Genomic DNA, 26,880 nt, shown 5'->3' on the forward strand with positions numbered 1-26,880 from the left:
TCTCACAAGAGAGACCTGACAGCTGTTCTGCCTAAAGGTGTCCTTCCCAGTTAATGAACTGCCACACACACAAATTACATCTCTCCTTTCCCCAGACAGCTCTACACATGTAAGAGCTCACTGAACACTCAGAAAAACCATAACAACAATTGCTAACAGATTCTGAGTGTTCACTACATGCCAGGCACTTGTCTGATGTATTTATTCTTCCCACATGGTAAGTTAAGGGCTATTAGCATTCCTATGAAACAGCTGAGACAAAGGAGGCCCAGAGAGGTTAAGTAACTCATCGGAAATTGCACAGCTCTTGCACAGCTCGAAAATGGCAGAGCTGGGATTTGAACCAGGCAGTGTGGATCAAAGCCTGTGTTCATAACTACTCTGCAAGAAGCTTACAAATAAGCAGACGGAGAGATGGAAAAATTAAACTCAATTCACTCCAAAGACAAGGCTAATTATCATAGCCCCCACTTAAGTAAACTATACTTTGCAATACTGGAAGATGATTTTATAAGCTAAGATTCTTTCTGGCTCTGTTAAAAATTAGACCTAAGGTAACTTTCTAGATAATGATGGATACTCATATATTTTAAGGGAAGAAAGGGAAAAGTTTCTGTCTCTCCAGCTTCCCCAAGCAGAAAAATACCTCCTCTTTCGAAATAAAGGCTGTGGAGCCCTGAATAAGGCTTCAGTGGGGGAGCTCAGCCTCCACCTAATCTCTGTCCAGGATGATTCAGGTAGAAGTTTAGGGTTCTAGGATTCTAAAATTCAAACTTCAAGTTATGCAAAACAATTCTCCAAAGCATGGGTGGTAGGCGGGGTGCTAAAAACCGAGTGGAATTAGTACTTGGCCACCTGGGCTGCATATAGCAATCACCTGGGGAGCATGCCCAGTGCACCCTCCAGATCAATTCAATCAGGACCTCCAGGAAGAGATGAGCCAGCGTATTGTTTAAAGCTCCTGATGGAATGCCTCCAGAAGCTATTTTGTAGCACAAAATCTAGTTTATTAATATTTGTCCAAATGTACCACTCTATAAATGTTTGCTAGATATCTCCTTGAAGGCAGGCTGTCTGCTCCTCCTCCTCTCCCTGGCTTCCAATGTCTAATTCATCCCTAGGCACAGAGTATTCCCAGCAAACACGGGTGCAGATAAAGAAGTACTTCTTCTTTCACCCACCCACCCAGGAAGAACATAAGAATATCCTCCCAGAGCTGGAAGTCAAGGCTGGCATTTGGTGCAGAGCACAGAAGCTAAAACCAAAGGTACTCCATGGAGGCAACCCCTTACACACAAAGGAAGAAGGCAGCCAACATTAGCATGCCTTCCCCTCACCGGCATAACCCAGAGGGAAAGGAGCATAGAATAAAGGCAGTACAAGGACAGGGGAAGTCAGAACCTAACAAGGATGCATTCATGATAATGCCATGACAGCAAAGAGGAAAGCCAGGACCCAAATCCACATGATTATTATTTCTGTGTGTGTTTTAAAGATTTATTTATTTATTTTGGGGGAAGGGGCAGAGGAGGGGAAAGAGTCTCCTCAGGCAGCACAGAGCCTGACGTAGGGCTCAATCCCAGGGCCCTGAGATCACAACCAGAGCTGAAACCAAGAGTCGGCTGCTCAACTGACTATACCACCCAGGCGCCCCTATTTCAATTCTCTTACAATGACCATAGCTTATTTTGTTGCCACTACTGACCCTAGTCTTATGTGCCAGAGGGTACCAGTCACCTCTCAGGGGGCCACTGTTCAATGCTCTCCATGAATTCAGTGTTCCAGTCACTATTTATCCCCACAAAGAATTCTCCTTTCAGGGATGAACCAAAAACTCACCAAAATGTGCTGAATTGTAAGAAATGTGAATTATGTGTCAATAAGGCTGTTAAAAAAGAAAGAATTTCATTAAAGCTTATTTCTGGAAAAATCAACTAAACAGTTTTTTATTTAGCTATGTTAGTATTTTACTACCTCGTCCTTTCCTTTCTTAAACATCTGGCTAAATATAGCTTTGTCTTACAAATTACACAGAAACAAAAGACCCGTTGTAACAAAAAAATGCTCACATAGCTTTTAAATAATCTGGGGATAACTGTAATAGGTCACTACTGCATTATAACATAGATATGATGGGGAGAGGTAACCCTCACCAAAATTAAAAAATTAAAATCCCATATGGACAGACCAAGAGAAAGACTGATAACTAACAGCCCTGCCCTCCAGCTTTCCCCACCTGTCTTTTATTGCCTAGATTTGGCATCCTGCAAAGGAACCGAACACAACAAACATATAATTGGCACCTTCTCTTATACAATGCATTTCTCAGGGGCCCAACAGTAACCACAGCTGTCTGTCATTTATATGCAGATTAACATCAAAGCTACTCCTCATGATAAATAAATCCATCGTTTCATTCCCATCAGAGACACAATGTGCTTTTCTACAATTTTATCATTTAGACAAGTTGCTATGGGAGATCCAATGTCCTCAGAGGGTATACAAAAGGTGCTCCATACTTTCAGGATGGGCCAAAGTTATGACCTGGGGACTCAGGCACATATCAAGGGCAGGAAATTCCAGAAGGTGCTTCTCTCTGTGCTCCTAATTCTCAGCGCACTGACCAGCTACCGTTGTCACCTATATCTGCATATAATAGTGAAAGGTATGGATGGACTTTCTAAGGTTCTCATTCCCACTGTTTCACCATCAATGCCTTGAGGCTTCCATTTTTAAGAGTCTAAGTTGAGTTTCTCACTTTGTGTGAAGTTCACCACTTCTAAGGTCAGGCATCCTTATGTTAAGCAGGCCCAAGAGAAGAGCTGAGGTTAATGGCTTGTGGGCTATGGCCTTCGTGCTCTAAATCTATGTCATAAAGCTAAAGTCATATCCTACCCAACCTCATTCCCAAACACCCAGCCTGCTCATCTTTCTTCCCCTCTGAGCCAAGTTCTGGATTATAGGAAAAATCATGAGCATCCCAGGGACGCTCCCAAATTCCTTTAAATCCTCTTCTGACAATTCAAAGCCTTAGGCATCCCTTTCTTATTAAATACAATCCTAAATTTAGGATAGATTTAGCCAGGTGCTCTCTTACATAGAGACAGGGCAAAGCAGTCTCAACACAGACCACCCTGTTCTCTGATTCGAGGTATAAACTCTCATAAGGGATATGGACATATTCCTAACATGGACATAATCTCTTTATTCCCAATTACATGCTATTTATAAAACAGAATTCCAAGTTACAATGCATATTGTCACAGCACGTTTTGCAAGGCTCTTAATGAAACTTTTACTTGGAAACAAAATGATGGCATCAAGCTGGAGAATTTTTGTTTTACTGAAATGTTACCCAAAAAACATCCTCATTAGGAAGTATGAAATGCAGGTCTTTTCTAGAATACCTCCAATGCAGAGATTTTATATGTTGTGGCCCAACTTTTAAGTCTCCCTGACCCTATACTAGTGGTTAGATTTTTTTGCATCGAGATCCACTGAGACCTCCTCTGGGTAGCTTAGCTGTGACTCGGGACATAAGAGGAGGGGTTACAGAACTCCCCCCCACCGCTCCGACACTGAGCATCCTTAGCTGTCCTCTTTATTCCACACCCAGCTCCGCAGCCAGGGATGCCTGGAAAGGTGGCTGCCGTGGGAGGTTCTCCACACACTCCTCAGAGCCAAGTTTCCTGGAACTGGGACAAACAGTGAAGTGCTGCTAAGAAGGAGGAGACAGTGGAGGTTTCTGTACTGGGCAAGGGACAAACCTCTCCCCACCAGAGGACTACAATCAGTCACCCTGGAGACAGAAAAGCACTTTCGGGCACTTCAGAGCTGCCAGCTTGAAACTGTTCAAGGTAGTGAAGCCACTCCACTGTCAGGGCTAAGAATTATCCAACCAACGTGTGGAGAAGAGTATACAATTGCAGGAGGAAACGAGCCCCTTTACTGAGGCCAGCATGAAGCTCAATGTTTATAATATCGCTTTCTTCCTGTGGAAGATGAAAAGAAAGTACAAAAAGAGAGGGGGGGGAGGCTTTTAAGTATACACTATTGACTCAAGCTACCCAGCTGTTTAAGCTCTTCCTGTTATGCAACCACTAAAGGCAATTTCTATCTCTAGATGAGTTCAGAGTTCTAAAACTGTCCTTTAAGTCTGACCGATTTAACACATCCCACAGATTTAAAAGGGGCCAGAGTGGCCTAAATTCTTAAAACCTTTACTTAAGGTTTTTTGGAGACAAACACCAAAGTCATGTTCTCTATAATTTCAGCGACCACTATATGCAGTGGTAATCCCTCTAGTTTTCCCATCACCTTCTCTGTCTCCTTTTGAACAAATGTTGAAGAAGAAACATCCAAGAAGGATGAAAGCTCCAGTTGGGTAAATCAGGTGTCCTCACGGCCAGATTTCAAGTTTCATTGAATGACACAAAATCTAATCGTGGGCAGACTTCAATATTAATACTGAACTACTAAAAAGCTTAATTTGATTTGGTTAAATTATTCCTTGTCGTTAACCAGCTGGACTTTCTCACTAGGGACTCACCATTTACTGACATACACAATATAAGTCGGTTGATGCTAAACCATCAACACAACCCCTGGGCCAACATTTCTATCACCATCTCCTTCTCAAGAAAGCAGAAATAAAGCCCAAAACACTTAAAACCTGACAGGCGGCAAGGTGGACATCCTTCTTCCAGAAATGCTTAATAAGCACTCAGGCTACCCAGTCTGAGGTGGGGATCAGGGAAATGTGCCATACACCTAACACAAACACACTCAAAATCTCAACAACCAAAAGAGAGGAGAAGCATTCAAATGACACTCAGTTTTAAAAAATACTATATAATACATCTTTATGACATTTAAGAATGAAAAAAAATAAATGTGAAGATTCTAGGCCAATTCGACCCCATGCCAACTACTGATGCCCAACTACCTCCCCCCGACCCTGCCGTGCTAAACTATATATTCTTTATCAACAAGGGAGATCGGAGGGTAAAAGGATGCAGTGATGGGGAAACGGGACAAGCACAATCACTGTCATTTGGGCTGAAAAGCAATCCAGCTGGAAAGTCGTAACACAAACAAGGTTAGCAAGAAAGAATTCAAACATGCTCACCAGATGAAGTGTCCGATATATAGAATCACCGGACTTGTCATTGTTTTCAATCCTGGGCTTGCGCTTTATTTTCCACAGTGCAGACATCATCAGGAATATATTCTCATGGTAATTTTACCACCTGACGTGTTCCGCACAGAAACAGAAGTTTCTTAAAATACCCCGAGAGCGCCCAACGCCTTCCAGTTCCCAAGGGAGCATCCTCTCATCTAGACAGCCCATGCCGGCTCGCCCAGGAAACCTACTGCTGCATCAACAGATAGGACAGCAGCACAGCAGCCTCTGGGATGGTGTCAAAGGCTAACGCATGGACAGGAATTTATGCTTTGATTTCACCTGGCTAACCCACAAAAGTTCCAGAAAGAGAGAACCAAAAGAGACCAGAGCACAAAGCAGAAAAAGCCTGCCCAGGATGTGAGCCGCTCTGCTCTGCGGACCAGGATCAGCTGATTGGCCAGCGTCATGCACTGCACAGGGATATTAAACCCCGCCGGCTCAAACAACTTTGAAGACACCCCTCACTGAGTCTGGGGGCAGGCACTAAAAAGATAAAGAAAGAAAAATAAGTAAATAAAGAATAAAAACTATATAGGATAGATAGATAGATTTTTTTTTTTTACCAGTTTATGTTTTCACATTTTCCGCTTCATGCTTTGTTCCTAAAGCAGACATTTCCGAGACAATCCCAATTTGGATTAAAAAAGAGGAAAGGTGGCTTTCAGGATGGAAATGTTCTGAAAATCATTCTAATACATTTGCTAAGTAGAAAACAGGAATCACAGCTGCCAGGGGGGCCAGGAATACATAACAGGACAGCTGGGGGCTCATTAGCATTCATTGCCAGAGACAAGAGTTTTAGATTAGAAGCACAGAAACAAGTGACCAGTGGAGGAGGCCCCGTTGAGGTCAGCACCCACAGACACAAGAGGAAGGAGGTGGCTTACAAAGAGAAAGGCTGCTAGACTGCCCCCCACCCCCGCTCCCTCCCCCGTCCCCGTGTGAGAGCCCCACCCCCACCCCCATGGATGTGACTTTCTAGTGCCACCAATGCTCTGGAAGCCCGCAATTATCTACTTGCTGAACTCCAAAAGGCCAGAGGAGCAACAACTATTAAAAAAAAAAAAAATCAAAAAACACAACACTCCAACCTGCATTGTCTTTACTCTGCCCATTATTTCATAAAGCAATTCATTTACAAAGAAGAGCAAAAATATTAAACAAAGCAAATCAACAGCCTTTACAGATTCAGCAAGAATAAAAAAAAAAAAAGGATTGCTTGTTTTATTTCATTTCTTGATCCGTTTGCTAATTTATTTGTTTTTACATTCTACACCCAGCCTGGTGCCTTCAAAGTAGGGCTAAATCATCCTTCCATGTCTAAGGTAGCTTGCGACTTAAAAATTAATGTGTGGTTTGTTCTCAAGAAAAATTACTGATCTAGGAGACATGTCAAAAGAATATTTCATTTTGATCAAGAAACTCAAGATATGTGCTTGCTCTTACTCTAAATCATAAAAGTAAAAAAAAAAAAAAAGACACCCAGAAAGGTTCAGCATTAAGAAAATATGTAAGTGGTTAATTAGTACATATCTAATTGACTTGCATAGCACACTAATTAATTCCTTCTTTTTCTGAAACCTAGAATTTAACACCAGACTTTAACATCTGGCCAGAAGGTAGTTGTAGCACAGCAGGTGACAACACAAGGCCTTGTCTTGCCATCTCAGAGCTGTGTGACCTTCACTGAGTTGCTAACCTCTCTGTTCCAATGTCATTACCTATGAAATAGAAGGAATAATAGTATTTCTCTCTCAGAGGTACTGTGAGGATGAGATGGTGCCCAATATATACAAGATACTAAGTAAGTGTTAGTTCCATTTACTATCAGGAATACACAGTAAGGGAGTGCCTGGGTGGCTCCACCCATTAAGCGTCTGCCTTCAGCTCAAGTCATGATCCCAGTGTCCTCGGTTGGGCTCTTGGCTCAGTGGGGAGTCTGCTGCTCTCCCTCCTCCATCCCCCCCCCCAAACAAAATTTTAAAAGAAGAAAAGAAAAGAAAAGAAAAGAAAAGAAAAGAAAAGAAAAGAAAAGAAAAGAAAGAAGGAAGGAAGGAAGGAAGGAAGGAAGGAAGGAAGGAAGGAAGGAAGGAAAGAAAGAAAGAAAGAAAGAAAGAAAGAAAGAAAGAAAGAAAGAAAGAAAGAAAGAAGAAAGGAAGGAAGGAAGGAAGGAAGGAAGGAAGGAAGGAAGGAAGGAAGGAAGGAGATACACAGTAGGACTCAGGCTCCAAGAACCATTTGCTCAATTTGTTTTTTGCTTCTAAATATCCAAAGTGAGAAATTAACTCATTAAAGGCCAATTTAATTAACTAACTTGGGTTGCATGACAAAACAGCTCAAATAAAGAAGATAAAATGTGAATAGAACCAAAACTAGAGAGTATTTTTAGATATAGAATCACACAGTGCTCCTCAACCTAGTGAAAAGGAATATGAACTTATGGTTTCAGTGAAGGTCACTGTACTAGCTTTAAAAATACTGATCATCACCCAAATTTGTCATCAGTAATTTTGATGAAATTCTCTTGTTATGAGAGCCGCCATGCATTTCTACAGTGAAATCCACGGACAAGGTGGCCTGTTCCTGCCTCTGACCCTATCTATTCCAGGTGGGTTTCAGACCTATTCTCTGGAGAAAGAACCATTGAGTCAGAGAGGCATCGGGGTCAGTCCAACAAAACCCTGGGGCCCCTTCCTTCCTCTCCGTTGCCAGACCTAACATTACAGAGGACCCTGTTTAGGACCTCATGACTCACAAATTTCGAATGAAAACAATCTCAAAATCCACAAGGAATGAGAACATTGCCTATGACAGTGAGGTAAAAATGATCCAAGTTAAAAAGTATTCAGAAATAAGTGTTTTAGATATAGGAAAAATAGCTGCATTGCTAAATCAAATTAGAAACTGAGAATTAACATTCTTAAGTTCAATAGCAAAATAACTTAATAAATACCTTTCTAAATCTCTTACCTCAGTTTGGAAATATCCATTTCTCTTGAGAGGGACCCCTCCCACCCCTACCCTAAGTGCATAAAATGGCCACACACCTAAAAAGTAATTTGAAGCAGTTTTTTGAGGGTTTTTTTGGCTTTAAATGAAATGTGTGCATTTCCACTTATTCATCTGTATTTTAATTAAGAACCAACAGCATAAAGCCTTTTGTAAGTATTAAAATTACTTTTGGGGCACCTGGATGCCTCAGTGGTTGAGCATCTATCTGCCTTTGGCTCAGGTTGTGATCTCAGGGTCCTGGGATCGAGTCCTGCATCAGGCACCCCAAAGGAAGCCTGCTTCTCCCTCTGCCTGTGTCTCTGCCTCTCTCTGTCTCTTTCATGAAAATAAATAAAATCTTTATAAAAAATAAAATTACTTTCCAACATTAAATGTTATACTATGCTCAGCTTGAAAGGACACTGAGAATGGTGATCCTATCTATGATGATCAAAGAGACACACATGGGCAAAAATCATGGTGAAACACAGACACACACAGAGAAATGTAGGTTTTTAAAATACTAGTTCATATTTGAATAATGTATTTCCATGACTACAATTATATTATTTAACACCCTTCCCCATCCCCCCATCATCCAATCACTGAACAAAGGCAAGTATCACCCTGACCTTGCAAAAGGGGAAGAAGAAAGTATAATTTAAAATGACATGATTTGATCAGAAAGTGACTGGTAAGTGTCAAACAAAAGAAAGAAAGGTACGTGGAGAGATCTACACAAATATGTCAACAACACTACAAAAAAAAAGTGAATAAATACAGAAAGAGTCAATTATACAATTACTTTTGCTTGGGGGGGCCTTTGGACAGAGGAACGTCAAGTTTTTAAACTGTTGTACTTTGGAGAGTGTGCTCAGAACAGGCTGGTGATCCACGGAACTGTTTGAGAGGTGGGATAAAAACATGATGATGGGGCACCTGGATGGCTCAGTGGTTGAGCGTCTACCTTTGGCTCAGGTCATGATCCGGTTCTGGGATTAAGTCTCGCATTGGGCTCCCCATAGGGAACCTGTTTCTCCCTCTGCCCATGTCTCTGCCTCTCTCTCTTTCATGAATAAATAAATAAAATCTTTTTTTTTAATTTAAAAATAAATAAAAAATAAAAGCATGATGAATTATGGAAAAGAAATTCACAGTCTTCTACCAAAGAGTTAGGATAAGGGCTTTTTCACAGCCCTCTAATAACTGAGGAACATGCTCTATGAATAAATAAAAACATTGTTTCTTTTCCTTTCACATAAAATCTGTTCACCTTTCACAAAAGCCAAACATGGACAATGCAAAACGATTTTGTTGCAGGAACCATGAATGGCAAGAAAGCCTAACAGGCCCAGCCACACACACATTTTGGATGATATTTCTTCAAAGAAGGAAAACAGGTGAAATGAGATGCAAACTCATTAAAAGTGATTCCTGCCCTGTATTCTCATGTGTAGTATCACATATTGTTATCAAGGCTGTAATTGGGATTTCGTATTTTATTTCGTGACATCTCAGAGGTAAAAACACTTGGTCCCGTGGAGAGGCCTCCTAACCATACACGGCTGCAAAGGTGATTGTGTCAGTTGTGTCGGCTGTGATTCTTCGGTGGTTCGACACGTGGGACGTGAAAATGAAAATCTCTCACCTTGCTGCTGTGATCAGTTTCATCTGAGGATTCCAAGTCGGGCCCCTCGGTCTCCTCCGGAGCAGTCTCGGCACTACTGCCCTGCTCGCTGCAGAGGCTGTGTCCTGCAAGATGAAATCAGCAGAAAATGTGGGTCAGCATGTAGAGCAATTGCTAAAAGCCAGGCCTCTGCAAGGGGGGCACAGGGTCAGGCTCCTGACATGTACATATATTGTTAGCCCCTCCATGTAGGAGCTCCACGATCTTGACCCAATAAGCGTGTTCTATTTTATTTATTGTGTTTATTGCTACTATTATTGTTTTTTTTTTTGAGATTTTATTTATTTATTCATGAGAGACACACACACACACACAGAGAGGCAGAGACACAGGAAGAGGGAGAAGCAGGCTCCATGCAGGGAGCCTGACGTGGGACTCGATCCCTGGTCTCCAGGATCATGCCCTGGGCCAAAGGCGGCACTAAACCACTGAGCCACCCAGGCTTCCCGACTATTATTGTTTTTATATGATAGTACATATAGATATTATTTACTTTTTATAACACATAATTACATGTTGAAGCCCTAACCTCCCATGTGATGCTACTGCTATTTGGAGAGGGACCCGAGGACAGAAACGTTCAGTCTGTAATATGTGTGATGGCTGTTTTTGCAAAGCCTGGTGAACTATAAACGTAACACCATACTTCCACACTTCCCACCACATTCTATGCAAAGGTGAAGGAAAAGAACCTTACAATCACGCTCCTCTGGCAGGCCTGTCAAATTTAAAGAATATCTGAGCTCCTAGGGGATCATGCTCTACAGATGCAGGTTCAATAGATTTGGGGTTGAACCTAAACTTCTGCATTTCTTACAAGCTCCAAAAGTGACACCAATCAATACTGTCCTTGGACCACCCTTGGAGCAGCAAGGCTCTAAGACATCTGAAACCCTCTAGCTAATCTGATGAGACAGTGGTAATCAAGCCAGTTTGGCAGTGGTTTGGGGATGAAGCACTCTCATACAAAGGGACCAGATAGGAAATGAGAGTGAAGGAGCCACTTTCTGACTCTCTGGATGAAAGTCTCCATTTGCAAAGAGGCTGCTTTATCCAGTGGCACGCTATTATAGTCATGATCCGCTTGGCATCACTTTATGTTCAAATTCAAAGTTGGCTGCAAAACAGGGAGGAAGCTGACCTCTAAGCAAATGCTACAGCAAGGCTGCGCCTGTAGTCCCCCTCTCTTCCTCTGAAATAAAGCACCAGTGAGGTGAATACAACCTAGATGTAAGCTTCTGTCTGTATCTTCCCTTCTGCTCTGGCTCTCGGAGTTTCTTTCTTCAGATTGATTGATTGATTGATTGATTTCAGAAAGAGAGACAGTGTGTGTTGTGTGTGCATGGTGGGGGGGAACAGAGGGAGAGAGCGCGAGGATCCCAAGCAGATTCTGCACTGAGTGCAGAGCCCACACGAAGCTCAATCTCATGACCCTGAGATCATGACCTGAGAGGAAACCAAGAGTCGGATGCCCAACCGACTGTGCCACCCAGGAGCCCCTGGCTCTAGCATTTTCTAATTACTTGCTCGCTCTAACATATGGTGGTAGCAGTCAAAGAGAAATACTCAGTTAACTTGGTGGTTATCAACTCTGTTGTATTGTCGTGTCATCTCCGTGGGAAAAAGGTGATTAAACCCTTTTATGGGGGCAATGACCTAGATGCTGGGGCCAGAGAAACGGGCAAGAGTGGATCCTCACTGTGGAGGAACCACTAAGCTTACATAGGGCCACTTTGCTAGGAGCACTAAGCTCTTGGATCATGGAAACCATGGCTCCCTCTGTACTATCTGGAGCAGCCAGTCTACACAGCATGCTGGGGCTCCATTCACACAGCGATCTGCACAACAGCAACCCCCAGACTGAACCACCAAATGCTGTGACCCTGCATATCTCATCATGTAACACATCACCCAGGGTATAGCTGATGCTCACAAAATATTGGAAAAACAAAGGAAAGGATTTTCTTTTTCTTTTTAAAAAGATTTGATTTATTTATTCATGAGAGACAGAAAGGCAGAGAGAGAAGCAGGTTCCCTGCAAGGAGTCCAATGCAGGACTCGATCCCGGGACCCAGGGATCATAACCTGAGCCAAAGGCAAATGCTCAACCACTGAGCCACCCAGGTGCCCAAGGAAACGATTTTCATTATTAATGATACTGTGGGGCAAGGTCTCCTGAAAAGCAAGCAAGCAAGCAGGAAAGAGAGGAAAGAAACCACCTCCACAAAACACTTAGGAATGCTAAATGAAATATAACAAAATCCTTTTAAACATAGAGCTGAGCCCCCCAAAAAAACCCAGAATCCCAAATGAAGACAGTAAAAGAAGCTGGTATGCCAGTCTGAAAGCTGTGGCCACATTGAGTAAATCTATCAGTTTCCAAACCGTAGTGCAGTCTCTCCCACAGAGGGAGGAAGATCTATCGGTGGTAGGAAAGGAACAATCTGGGGTGGAGGGGGCAAAATTGCACACTTGGCAGAGACACTTGACTCTCCCTCAGTGCTGGGCACTAAATACAATTAGCACCCCCCAGTTTCTGTGCCAATAAAACCACACCCACACATTTCCCAAAAGCAGTATCATCCCAGCTTGGGAACCAATGCCCTGGAGACTCTGGTTTCAATCGTGAAGACATGATACTGAAAACAGGTGTCAGATCTGTACAAATTGGAAAGTGAGAACTGAATCCCTCACATTCATACGGGTCCCTTTAATGGCTATACTCTCAGTCTAGAAAGATGCAAAAAGATAAAAGAAAAAAGTATCCACTGGCAATAGGAAAAGGGGGGACGGAAGGGGAGGGGAGGGAAGGGAGCAGGGAAGGAGAAGCAAACCAACAAAGGAAAGGAGGCTTGTCTGATTCTGCCTACACTCCAGGACACAAGAGCTGGGAGGGAGCAAGGAGGAGCTTTCTCCAAAGATGACAACTGCAGGCTGGCTCTCTGGGTGTCTGAGACTCAAATTTACAGCATGTACTGCATCCAGGAGACTCCCTGTCTTTGTCAGCTTGGGCTGCTATAACAAAAGACCTCAGATGTGGTGGCTGAAATAACAGACATTTATTCTCTCATTCTGAAGCATGGAAGTCCAAGGTCTAGGGGCTCACAGATTCAGTTCTTGGTTAGGACTTGTGGGAGGCCACCATCTCCCTACATGTTCACATGGCTTTTTCCCTGTGTGTGCAAGGGAAGAGTGAGCTCTCCTCTCTCCGTCTCCTTACAAAGACACTAATTCCATCATGGGGGGCTACTCTCACAACTTTATCTAAAAGTGATTACTTCCTAAAGGCCCCAACTCCAAAGAGCAATCACCTCAGGGCTCAGGGCTTCAGTATATGGATTTTGGCAGGACACAGACATTTCATCCATGACATTCAAGATGAAGAATTGCCTTAAAATTGGTGTAGATTTGTATTCCAAGGGCTCCAGCAAAGACATAATCAAAATCTCTCTGGAGGAATTCACTCTTAATGATGGTATCACATGATGCTCAGAGATAAAGCTTGATCAAATAAAAACCCATAATCCATTATCATAAAACCCAGGAAAAACCAGGCCCCATGAGTGAGAAGCAGCAGATACAATACGCAACAGAATGAGATTCCCAAGGAATGTACTGCAGTCATCAGATACAGAATGTCAAGTATATTTAAAATATTTTTCTTTTTAAGAAGGAACAAGAGAAAACTTCAAAAAAGATCAAGTAAATTAATAGAATTTTTTAAAATGAGAACTATAATCACTCAAATAAAACACTCAGTAGAAGGGTGTCTGGGTGGCTCAGTTGGTTGAGTGTCCAACTCTTGATTTTGGCTCAGGTCATGATCTTACGGCTGTGAGATTCAGATGCTCTGCACTGAGCATGGAGTCTGCTTGAGGTTCTCTCTCTTCCTCTCCCTCTGTCCCTCCCTGCCTCTCATGCATACATGCTCTCTCTCTCAAATTAAAACAACAACAACAGCAACAACAACAACAACAAACACACACACTCAAGGGGCACTTGGGTGGTTCAGTCAGTTAGGCATCTGCCTTCAGCTCAGGTCATGATCTCAGAGTCTTGGGATCAAGCCCTGTGTCAGGATCCCTACTTAGTGGGGAGTCTGCTTCTTCTTCTCCCACTGCCCCTCTGCCCTGCTCGTGTTCTCTCTCTCAAATAAATAAGTAAATAAATAAATCTATCTTTAAAAAAATTAATTAAAAACAAAAAAACACCCAATAGATAAGAATAAAAGTTCAAGAAAGAATAAAAGATCTATCTGAAGACATGACCTCACTAAAGCACAGAAATCTACAAATGCTAAAACTATCAATATAGAATTGTATTTCCAGCTAAAATATTATTCAATAAGAAAAATATAATGTTCTGTTTGAGAAATAAAGAATGAGAAAGTTCACTACAAACAGAGCCTCCCTAAAAAAACTCTCTAAAGATGTATAGCCATACTTAGGAAATCCTGAGAGTTTGGTTCCAGACTACTGCAATGCAGTGAATATTACAGTAAAGCATGTCAAATGAATTTTTTGGTTTCCCAGAGCATGTAAAAGTTATGTTTATATTTTACTGCAGCCTATTAAATGTGCAAATAGCATTATGCCTAAAAAAAAGTACTGTATTTTTTGTTGTTGTTGTTAAGATTTTGTTTTTAAGTAATCTCTACACCCAACATGGGGCTCTAACTTACAACCCTAAGATCGAGAATTGCACATTCTACCAACTCAGCCAGCCAGGTGCCCCAAAAAGTACACATCTTAATTTAAAAATACTTTATTGCTAAAAAATACTAATTAATCTGAGCTTTCAGCAAGTCATAATCACTGGTTGCCATACAATGGATAATAATGAGAAGACTCAAAATATTGCAAGAATTCCCAAAATGTAACAGAGAAACACAAAGTGAGCAAATGCTATTGGAAAAATGGTGCTAACAGAGTTGCTCAATGCAGGGTTACCACAAATTCTCAATTTGTAAAACACACAATATCTATGAAGTGCAATACAGAAAAGCACAATAAAATAGCATATGCCTATACTTCAGATGAGGAAACAAAAACATACACTCACGCACACACACAAGCTGATATACAATAAGATAATAAAGAGCTGATACGTACATGTGCAAGTCTTAGTATGTAAAACAATACCCCACATGCTCAAAAAAAAAAAAGGGAGGGACATTGTAGGTTACAAAATACGAGACACAACTAAAACAATGGTGTGGGTGATTACATTTAAACCTTTTCATGGGCCTTTGATGCTTGAATGGAGAAGTAAAGACTAACATTGATCTTTGTTATGTCAGAAATCATGTTTACATTTTAAGGGCAACCACTAAAGAACAGAATTAGATTAATAAAAGAGAAAGCAGGATTTAGAAATCCATTCGCAATTATGGCAGGAAAGAAAAAAAAAAAACAGCAAAGACAAAGCCAGCAAAATAAGAGGACAGAAATGAGTCAAAAGACACGGAACTTCTAAATACACGCAAAGTGAACTAAACTTGATACTTAAACTTTATGTTTAGGTAAAAAAACAAAACAAACCGAACAAACAAAACAATGTAAAACAAAGCCTTACCTACTAGCAATATGCAAGAGACAAACCTAAACACAAAGACACAGAAGATTAAGAGTAAAGGGATGGGAAAATACAGGTGGCCAACGTAAAGAAAGCTTGACAAACGTCAGACAAATAGGTTTAGTCATGATATGAAAATGTATTGATCATTATTTAGTTTGATCCATGAATATATTTCAAACCCTACTCCTAAGAAACTGTGAATGTATGTTTTCCTCAAGGATCAGCAATTTATGCAAACAGGCCACACGTTAGATCACAACATAAGTCCACAGAACCAAAGAATCTGTATTCAGCTACAGACCACACTAGCAGCACCTTTTGGGAACTAAGTTTATTACGAAGGAGCAAAAGGCCAACACCACCAAATGTAGTATTAAAGAAGAACAAGATCATGGTTCTGCTGGATCACAGAAAGTGATCAGAAAAGTGAAAAGACTTTTCACAAAAGTGAAAAGATCACTTTTCCTACCAGATATCAAAATAGATTATATCTCATAAAACTGCAGTAATATAAAACAATGGAGAATTAGTAAGGACGCAGGCTAGCAGAACAGAGAGCCCAGAAACACCTTCCTGCATACAGAGGCATATGCCACTGCAGATCCCAGGGAAAGGAATGGTATAGTTGATAAATATTGTTATGACAACAGATTATGCAGACGGAAAAATATACGTTTGGACTCACACACACCGTTCACAAAAATCAATATGAGGGAGGTATAAACCAGAAGCATGTGAATAGCCCAAAGAATATAATCTTTTGCAAGAAAATACAGAGATCATGTTTGTTACCTTAGGCAAGAGAAAGATCTCTTAAATAAGATATAAAAAGCACAAATCATAGGAGATAGAAAATCAGATTTTATTAAAATTCTTTGTCAAAAGCAACAAGACACATTATAGACTGAGAAGACTTACCTTCGACACCTAACTGGCAAAAGTGTTAATATCTAGACTATAAAGGAACTCCTATGAGTCAGTATCTGTAGGTATATCTGATTCTAAACATGTATTCTTTTTCACCCCAAGAAGCCATGCTTCTGTCCTTAGCTGAAGACAAAAATTAATAAAAGAAAGAGAAAGAACAATGCAGCATGTGGAAGACAGTTTTCAAAGCAATGATTCTATCCATTCCTTTGAGCACAAATTTTTGTATTACTTTTTCTCTACCCCATAAATTGGGGCTGGCCCAGTGACATGCTTTCATCAACAAAACGTGACATAGATGGTGATACATGAATTTTAAGCTAAGATCTCAAGTGTCTCTGCAGCCTCTGGTTCTGCCTCCAGGATCTCTGAGCTCACCATACAAAGAAACCACAAGCTAGCCTCTTGAGGATGAGAGGTCTCAGGCAGAAGGAGACCCAGTCAACCAATCACCAAACATGCAAGTGAGGCCATCTTAATCCAGCCCTGGTCAAGCCACCAGATGACACCACCACATAAGTGACTCCAGGCAAGGAGAGCAGAACAACCACCCAGCTGAGCCTAAACCAAAGTGCCGAACACAGGAGAATGAGGAAATAAAAGGACTTCCTTGGGGTGGTTTGATACGTAGCAGAAGATGACCAATAAACAGGCTAGGGGTATTTAGCCATTGAAGAAAGCCAGAGAGGCAGGAACCGACAGCTGAAGAAAGGTATCAGCAAGGCAGGAACAGGAACTTCAAACAGAAAAGGTCACGCTCTTGCTTCTATGCTTTGAGGCCCTTCTCTGAACATCCCCTAGCCTAAGAGGTTTACAGAAAAACACTTTTGAGTTTTTTGGCAACCCCAATGCAGTTTTGTAACATCCTACTACAGCTCCCTATGCCTTCGCTATAAGACACTTTCCTCTAAAAACAGACACTGAAGGAAACTCATCCTTGTCCTGGACTTAGCTGGCCACCCCAACCCCCCCACCCCATTTACTCACCACTGTGCACACACAGACCAATGGCCCCACTAACCATCAGAGAGATGGCAAAGCCCAAGACAAGGCTGGGAGATGGCTGAAGAAGCAGTCAGAGCAAGGGAACCGCTGCCTCACCTCCACTCCAACCCCAGAGGTAGCACAATATCTGGCATCAAGGAGGTGCCCGGCAGCCACTTGGCAGCACAGAGGAGAAGCAGGGCCAACTCTGAAAAGACAAAGGATCGACAGGGGGCTGGGCAGCCCCAGAGAATAAGGAAGCACAGAGCAGGGCTAAGGCTGGTCAGGACAGGCCCTGCCAGCTAGATCCACAGGCACCATAAATAAGATGCATTGTTGTGAATGGATGTGATCGTTTCTTCACTTTTTTTTTTTTTTTTAAGATTCCATATATTGGGGCACCTGGGTGGCTCAGTAGTTGAGCATCTGCCTTCGGCTCAGGTCATGATCCTGGGGTTCTGGGACCAAGTCCCATATCGGACTCCTCGCAGGGAGCTTGCTTCTCCCTCTGTCTATGTTTGTGTGTGTGTGTGTGTGTGTGTGTGTGTCTCATGAATAAATAAATAAAATCTTTTTAAAAATTCCATTTATTTATTTGACAGAGAGAGAGAAAGAGAAAATGAGCAGTGGGAAGAGGCATGGGGAGAAGGAAGAAGCAAACTCCCTGCTGAGCAGGGAGTGCAATGCAGGGCTCGATTCCAGGACCCTGAGATTATGACCTGAGCCAAAGACAGATGCTTAACTGACTGAGCCACCCAGGCACCCTTTCTTCACTTTTTAGAATGATTTTCACGTCATAAACATGTCCTTGGGACCGAGAAAACTTTTGTGACTAGCACATCCCACTCACCACTGGAAGGAAGGACACATCAATGTCAGCTTACATTTAGAGTTATCTTTAATTCACTTGGTTGAGACACATTCAGCCTGATTCCATTCAAGTCCATTCCAGACTTAAATTTAAAGAAAGGAGATAAAACTCTTTCACTTATATCTCGAGATGTATTAACAATATGTATTAAACAAGCAGATTCTCCAATTCAAACATTTCCAAAGAGGAAGCAATTATAACATTGATTTTCTGAAAGCTGTGATTAATGCCTGAGTTTAAATCTTTGTGCGAAAAAAAAAATGATTTGAAGACAAGGGGGCAAGAAAAGGTTAGATACTGCCAATAAAAACACTGGGCTGAAATTTAGTCACTAGGCTGGGACTTTATTTTGCTTTTCAGTCTTTTTACTGTTCTATAAGAATTCCATAGAAACACTCACAATTTAAATATAAGATGAGCATAAACACCCTCTCCATGACAAAGCTAAGAAACAAAAATAATTATAAAGAAAACAAAAAACCGGGGAGAGCTTCATATACGCTATGAAAAAAGTGTATTATCACTCCAACTTAAACTTAACAGACAACTTCTTTCCAGCCAAATTTCACAAAATCTCAGCGTCTGTTTCTCTTTGGAGAGAATTTTTTTTAAAAGAAGATTTTATTTATTTATTCATGAGAGACACAGAGAGAGGCAGAGACACAGGCAGAGGGAGGAGCAGGCTCCATTCAGGGAGCCTGACGTGGGACTCGATCCTGGGACTCCAGGATCAAGCCCTGGGCCGAAGGCAGGCGCTCAACTGCAGAGCCACCTAGGGATCCCTGGAGGTAAAATTTTTAAATCCATAACTGTAGATATAGGCCTTACTGATTGGGTTAATTGGTTGTGAAAGTCAAATAATATCATGTTCATTCATGTTCTTTAAAAATAAACGAATGGGGGACGCCTGGGGGGCTCAGTGGATGGGCATCTGCCTTCGGCTCAGGGCGTGACCCAGGCGTCCTGGGATCGAGTCCTGTATCGGGTTCCCCGCAGGGAGCCTGCTTCTCCCTCTGCCTGTGTCTCTGCCTCTCTCTGTGTGTAAAATCTTAAAAAAAATAAGAAAATAAAAATAAAAATATAAAAATGGAGGCTCTTAAATTCTGAAACATTTCTCCCCCCTGCCCCACACGGGATTTGACAGGCATCATCAACCCAATCCAGCTGGAAATCAAGATGTAGAAGTGTTTGGCTCTTCCCAGCAGGGCCTCAGGAAGCAGGCCAGGTGCTGTGTGACAAAATCATGGAGCCCAGACAGTTTCCAAAACGCCCCCGGCTCCAAATTTTATCAACAAACAAATAGAAGGCCATGTGCTACTGGTATCTGTGAGACGTTAGAGCCTCTGAAGGACGGGGCCATATTTGTTTGCAGGAAGATAAATCTGTGCAGTTCCTCTTTCTTTGTTGCCTCTCCCTGCTGCCTGATGTCTTGTTTTCAGAATCAAGCCCCAGACAATCTGCACGGTACAACAGTCGGAAATAGACTCCCACTTCACTGTAGGGAAGCATGCTCTGCCCGCCAATCAAACAGCTGTCCATGTTGGGCGCCCAACCGTTCCTTCTCTGACCAAGATGCCTTCGACTCTCCCAGCTGTCACAGAAGCTTTTCCTGTTACAACAAATACTGCTTAATCTACTTCCTGCAGGAGGGATATTTGTACTTGAAACAGACTCCAATCTCCCAGTTGGCATCAGACAGATGTGCCTGAGGTCTATCAAGGGAGGGGGAAGCTGGCTCTCCAAACCCCAACGAAGGCCCCAATTGTCTTTAACTCGTATGGGCCAGAGTTAGCTGCTGACGCCCGGCTCAGCTTCTGGAATGACTTTTTTTTTTTTTTTTTCTTCCCCAACAAGGACCAACTTCAGTTTGCTGAGCCTCAGCGTTTTTATTGGAATACTGAGCTAATAAATGAGGGCACCGGTTTCAACCCAACTGGGCAGGTGGAATTTTAGGGAAGATAAAGCAGAGCTGCTGTCACCATAAAAATGAAATGGATATGAGCCTTGATGGCAGAATTTAAAATGAAAGACATGATAAATTTTGAAACCTTGGAAAGATACCATGGATGCCACTTGTACTGATTCTTATAACTTGCATACAATGCGGGGTTTGCATAATTACCTGTTTCATGAGTTAATTTCAGTGATAAATAAAAATCTTCTTCCAAAACAGTTTCGCTCACACTTGGGAGAAAGGCCTCGAAATAAGCATCGATTTGTTCTCTGCTCTTCCCTTGACTCAGAGAAGGGGAGAGGGGGTGGGAGATGCCAGAAATGGGTATCTGCATTAGAATTCCTTCAATGAGGGGCACGTGGGCAGCTCAGTGGTTGAGCATCTGCCTTCCACTCAGTTCCTGATCCCAGGGTCCTGGGATCAAGTCCTGCAACAGGCTCCTCACAGGGAGCCTGCTTCTCTCTCTGCCTATGTCTCTGCCTCTCTCTGCATCTCTCATGGATAAATAAAATCTTAAAAAAAAAAAAAAGAAAAGAAAAGAAAAAAAGAATTCCCTCAGCTTTATAAAATCTTTAAAAGTTATTTCAAGATCCAGGTTTGCTTTTCCATATTGATGTTCACTTGGAATATTTCCCTAACAGGGCGAGGTAGGTTTACCTCTGATACATCAGGCCGGTGGCTTTCAAATGGAAGAGATTTTGCTGTGTGGGAGACATCTGGCAATATCTGATGATAACTGGATCAGTGCTACTTGGGAGAAGGGACTACTTACTACTGATTTACAGTAGTTGGTAATAATACTGGTAAACATCAATGCACAGGACACCCCCCACAACATCCCAACAAAGAACTATCCGGCCCAAAACATTAGTAGCTCCAGATGAGATCAGTATTCAGAATAAATCACACAGGAACATTTGAGAGGCTTTTTGGAAACTTCACACGGTTTTGCAACTTCCTACTCCAGCTTCCCTTCTGCCCCAAGGTTCTTTCTATAATAACAGTCAACTCAAGGGACTTTTTTGTCTAGACATCCTTCCTCCATTTTCCTAGCACTGTGTCGGTAAACAAATATTAAAAAAAAAAAAAAAGAATGAAAGTAGCTCAAGAAAGATTTCAACAAGGACCCATGGATGGTCATGACTTGTGTGTGGGAAACAGAGTCTTAGGGAGAACACTTAGGAAGGGGTCCCTGGTTCTCTAAGTCGACACCGTAATCCATTCACCACACTGCCTCGCCGTAAAGGGAGAGGGGGGTGGAGATGCATTCCATGTCACCTAACAGATTTTCATACAAACATCTCAGGGGCGCCCAGCTGGCTCAGGCCATGGAGCATGCAACTCTTGATTTCCAGGTCATGAGTTCAAGTCTTGTGTTGGATGTCGAGATGACTTAAATAAATACGGAAATCTTTAAAAAAACAAAATCTCAGACCACAATTATGATATCGGCACATATCACTACAGATAGCTTGCATGTGACTGTAATATTTCAATCACCTTATCATTCCACCAAGACTATAAAAAGAGGATCGACAACCAAAGAATAGTCGGTGACCTACGGTAGCGGATCCCAATCCTAGCTGCACATTAGAATCCCGAGTTTTAAGCAATCATACTACAACAAATGCACCCCAGGCTGCAGCCCAGACTGTGTGAATCGTGATCTCTGAGAAGCGTCCCAGACATCTCAGCATCTAGATTACAGAATTCATTTTTTTCCACCCAGGAAAGGAAAATACTTAAGTAAGGTATTCATAAATTTAGTTATCAGACAATTCACCTGTTGCAGATTGAGGTAGATGGAGTAGAGACCCATGAGATAAAAAATGAGCAGCCTCTGGTTACAAGTCAGAAAATCTTCACGTCCCCAAAAGAGATTGTGCTTCGAATACGTAACATTTATCGAGTACTTTTCCTAAGACCTATTACTCTTTTGTTTCATTTTTTTAAAAAAGACTCTATGTATTTATTATTTGAAAGACCGAGTGAGAGCGAGAGCACAGCGGGGGGAAGGGGGCAGTAGAGGGACCAGCAGAGGAGAGGAAGAAGTAGCCTCCCCGCTGAGCAGGGAGCCTGATGTGGGGCTCAATCCCAGGGCCCTGAGATTATGGCCTGAGCTGAAGGCAGATACTTAACCATCTGAGCCACCCAGGTGCCCCTAAACACTTTACTTTTATAACTCAATTCATCCTCACAACAACTTAATGGGATAGTACTATAGTTTTATCCCTATCTTATGCATGAGGATGCCAGGGCATGAGATGAACTGTAACCTGTTCGAAGACAGAAATCTAATAAACACAGAAATGGGACCCAGTCTCAAGAAACCTGGTCCCAGAACCCACTCTTAGCCACTAGGATGTGATGCTCAATCAGAGAGGAAACAAACCTTTACACGAGAAAAAGGGGCTCAGAAATAATCCAGCCCTGAAAGGTAATCCCAGGACTGGACCAAGCCTGCCTACTTGAGCTTGTAGGATGGGGTGAGCAGCAAAGCACTGGCCTCCCATGGACAGGCACTGGCCAGGGCTCATTTGGACCCCAGTGTCCCTGACACACTGCTAGCTCTCTGTCAAGGCTGCCAAACACCCACTGTGACCACCGTTAAGATAGTCCCTGCATCAGACCTCAAACCTGCTTCTCAAGATGCTTATTTTTAGCTACTTCTAAATTTAGACAAAGGCTACAGTCCAGCCTCCCCATTGTACCAATTTACTAGTTGTTTCCTTTGCTATTTTAACCAAAGCAGTCAGTGGACACTGCTTTATCTCTGCCTCATTATAGAGCAATCGTGTAGGTTATTTTATCCTGTTTACTTGCCTCTTGTGCTTTTCATGGTTAAATGAGGACCAGGAAGCGGCAGCAACCAGAAGGCAGAGAGGCTGAGGCCCGGGCTCCCCCTCCAGCCACTCCAGTTGGGCTGCCACTGCCCAGGGCACCTGAGAATGCTTCTGGAACATACTACTGTTGAAGACAACCTAGGAACCCGATAAGAAAACCCACACGACGACTTGACTCTCTTGCTTTGTCTTGAACCAGTCTGATGATCTGAATTGGACCGAGAAGACTTTGTTTGTAAGGATTTTCAATCATTGCAAAATATTAAAAGGTGAACCGATGGAAAAACAGAAATATTCACTAACATTTAAGTTTGCGAACACAGTCACGGCCCAGTCACGAGGCTGACTCTTCAGCACCTGACTCAACAAATGTCAGTTCCAACGAATTGTTCCAAGGAATAAGTGAATCTTCTAAGAATGATTCCAAAATGGAAATTTTAATGTGTTTCAAACACCTGTAGGTTCAGTGGATTTAGTACTCAGCCTTCAAAAGTGACTGGCCTAAAAGAGGCAATATATAGCATGTAAAGGTCAGCTGTTAAGTTTAAAACTCCATCAAAAAAAAAAAAGATGGGATGCCTACTATATAAACGTATATTCTATATTCTATACTCAAATATTTCTAAAATTCCTGTATGCAAATATATTTTAACTAAAACAATTTTAATAAAAAATTCACAAACTGTACACACACACACACATGCACGTATGCAGTTTTTTTAAGAGAACAAACACCCCAAATCAGTGATTATCTTTAAAAGGGGCAAATTGTGAGCAATTTCAGTTATACTCTATCAGGGAAACTATCTGTAATGGGCCAGAGAGTGAATATCTCCAGCTCTGCAGACCATGAGTCCCTGTCACAGTTACTCAGCTCTGCCCTTGCAACGAGAAAGCAGCCAGAGACAAGAGACAAATGATGGGCATGGCTGTGTTCTGATAAAACTTTATTTATAAAAACAGGCCGTGGTTTGCATTTGGCTGGCGGGTTGTAGTTTGCGCCAACTCCTGCTTAATATCCATAACCCACAGGAAGGGCTCGGACAGAAAAAAAATTCTAAATAAAGTTGTGCGCACACTGTTGTTCATAGTATGTACATCCAGATCTTATAAAAATCCTTTAAATAAGCTAACACAACATGCCTCCTTCAAAGGCTTATTACAGGGGGATCCCTAGGTGGCTCAGTGGTTTAGCACCTGCCTTTGGCCCAGGGTGTGATCCTGGAGTCCTGGGATCAAGTCCCACGTTGGGCTCCCTGCATGGAGCCTGCTTCTCCCTCTGCCTGTGTCTCTGCCTCTCTCTTTCTCTGTGGCTCTCATGAATAAATAAATGAGATCTTTTTTTTTTTTTTAAAGGCTTATTACAGAAACCTCTCTGTGAATGGAGTTTTATGGGATTGATGCTGCCATCTTGTGGCAACACAAAAGAATGGCCTTCATCGTTTCCATTCCCTCCACTCTGGTTACACAGCTCACCGGAGTCATGTTCTAAAAATGTGACTGGGGTGTGGGTACTGCAATGACATAATGACTCAAGGAAGTCAACAGCAATAAGTGCCATCAATTTTCTGAAGCCCCAACTTGCCAAATCCTTGCGACAGCCACTGAGCAAAAGCACGAACTCTCACAAGGGGTCTGGGGGTGACCTACTCTCATCAAGCTAAACTTCAGAAGGGAATTTAAAAAATGATAGCAGGGCAAGGAGACTCAAAGTACCTACACACTCAGAGTTTGAACCCAGACTTTTAAAAAAAAATTTAACTCAAGTTTTAAAAAGAAACGAAATCTTAAACGCCAACTTACTAATATAACCAACCCCATCATTTAGGGACACCTGGGTGGCTCAGCAGTTGAGCATCTGCCTTCAGCTCAGGGCGTGATCCCGGGGTCCTGGGATTGAGTCCCACATCAGGCTTCCTGCATGGAGCCTGCTTCTCTCTCTGCCTGTGTCTCTGCCTCTCTCATGAATAAATAAATAAAAATCTTTCTTTCTTTTTTTTTTTTTTTAAAGAAACCAACCCCATTTTTAGAATCAGGTCATGGAGAAATAAGTGACATAATGCTGTTGACTGGTATACTCATTCACGGGCTCTCGCTGAATGAGAAGGTGGCGGCTGTGCAGCAACAGGAAGAAGGCATAAGCCCAGTCCCAAAAAACAAACTCGGGACAGAGAGAAGACACGCCAGTAAGAAGAGTGTCATATGACTAGGGCCCACATGAAAGATGTCTCTGCAGGGTCCTAGGGTCCCAGAGGAGGGAGCTAGCTCTGCTGGGTCCCACCCAGGAAGGTGTCAAGAGGCAGGTAGCATTCTGGTTGCTTCTTTTAGGACGAGCACAAGGTTGCAAAAGGATAGGGAGAAAAGCTGTGAGCAGGGGGACAGCAGATGGGGCAGGGCTTGCTTCTGCCTATAGCCTCACGCTCACACTCAAGCTTGGGAGAGCCCAAGAGAAGCTGACCAAATGTGAGCTCTGAGTGCATTTGCGCTCTGGGCAACGTATGCCCTCTCTCAGGCAGAAGGGAAAGCCAGGGCTGGATGGTTTGGGGGATGATGATGGGGAAGGCGGAGGTAGGACCTGGAGCCCTACTGGTTCCTGGTGTTTCTCCATCTCTATTATCTCTGTCCACAGCCCAGAGACGGTGGCCTCTACCCAATCGACCTTTCCCACAATGACAAACAGCAGCAGCAGCACACTGAAGCTCTCCGTGTGCAACAGGTTGACTGGTGACCAAACACTTACTCCACAAGAACACATGGTCCCGAACCTTGGAAATGAACGGGACACACACATTTAGTAACCAGTTCATCTCACTCACACGCCTTATGCCTGCTGGCCCCGGTCCAGTGGAACACAACCCCCCACCCACACCCACACCCCCACACTCCCACAAGGTCAACGTCACAGTCATACCTGGGTTGCTGCTGAGAAAGGCCAGGGGGCTCTCGCTGAGGTCCACGGGGCCGTCTGCTCGGTGGGGTGGGCAGTCCAGCAGCTCCAAGCCTCCCTCCGGCTCAGGGTAGGTCCTCACCAGGAGGCCCAGGGAAGGCTGCGAGAGGAAATCTTTGAGCACAGATGAGTTCAGGGTGCCTGCAGCACGATTATTGATCTCGAGAATCTCATCTCCCGCCTTCAGGCCTGCCAACGCAAGGTGGAAAATGTTTAATTTCACACGCACATAAAAGCAGTGGTGGTGGTGGTGGCGAGTCAGATCACAACAGCATAGGAGCCCCGCCGTGAAGGGAACTCGGGGCTCGCTTGTCACGGCTCCCCACGGCCCCGGTGCTGGTGCATACAGGCTCTAGTCCTCCTCCGTGATCATCAGGTGACCGCATGGGCCTCGGTTTCGGAAGATTCTGGACTCGATGTGACACAGCATGCCTATCTGTCTTCCACACCAACTAAACACATTTACTCTTTCTTGAATCTGTATGCTCTGGGCATCTGCCAGTTTCTCCTCATAAATGCTAATTCTGGCTGTCACCCTTGGTTTTGAGGGGGAAAAGCAGAAATGCTCTCATTACCATGATCAATATGTTGTGTACACACTCATGCTACAGCGTAGACGTGTGGCACAGCCCGCGACCATCTCTTGGGTCACTGCTATGGGACCAGCTATAGAACCAGAATGCGGTGAGCTCTTTCTGGCTACAACCACAGAAAATCACTCTACTTCAAACACAATCTCCAGAAGCAAATGTGATCATTTTTTGCACTCCCCCCTTTGTTTAACTGCATCAGGACCTTGGGGTGGAAGTCTTTTAGAAGGTGCCTGAAGGTTCCACTGCTTTTGCAAAGCATGCTAGTGGAGCTGCCAACGTTGGGGACCCAAAGGAGCAGCTCTGAACCAGCCCAACCCAAAA

At 43.0% G+C, this 26,880-nt stretch overlaps 1 protein-coding gene across 8 annotated transcripts in view; it reads right to left on the reverse strand.

Annotated features, from left to right (window-relative positions):
• The window catches only part of TIAM1 (TIAM Rac1 associated GEF 1), a 378,364-nt gene that overhangs the window by 31,893 nt on the left and 319,591 nt on the right, over window positions 1-26,880 (reverse strand). For 7 of the 8 annotated variants that reach the window (XM_077878962.1, XM_077878965.1, XM_077878964.1 and 4 more), the window contains 2 exons: window positions 25,931-26,155; window positions 9,825-9,928 (listed from right to left, as the gene is read on the reverse strand). In XM_077878962.1, the coding sequence (XP_077735088.1) occupies window positions 9,825-9,928; window positions 25,931-26,155 (329 nt within the window). Of the gene's footprint in view, window positions 1-5,128; window positions 5,543-9,824; window positions 9,929-25,930; window positions 26,156-26,880 lie in introns of those variants that run through there. The other variant, XM_077878969.1, reaches the window with a different exon arrangement.

This window comes from Canis aureus, chromosome 30 (genome assembly GCF_053574225.1).
Source record: "Canis aureus isolate CA01 chromosome 30, VMU_Caureus_v.1.0, whole genome shotgun sequence".
Classification (NCBI taxonomy): domain Eukaryota; kingdom Metazoa; phylum Chordata; class Mammalia; order Carnivora; family Canidae; genus Canis; species Canis aureus.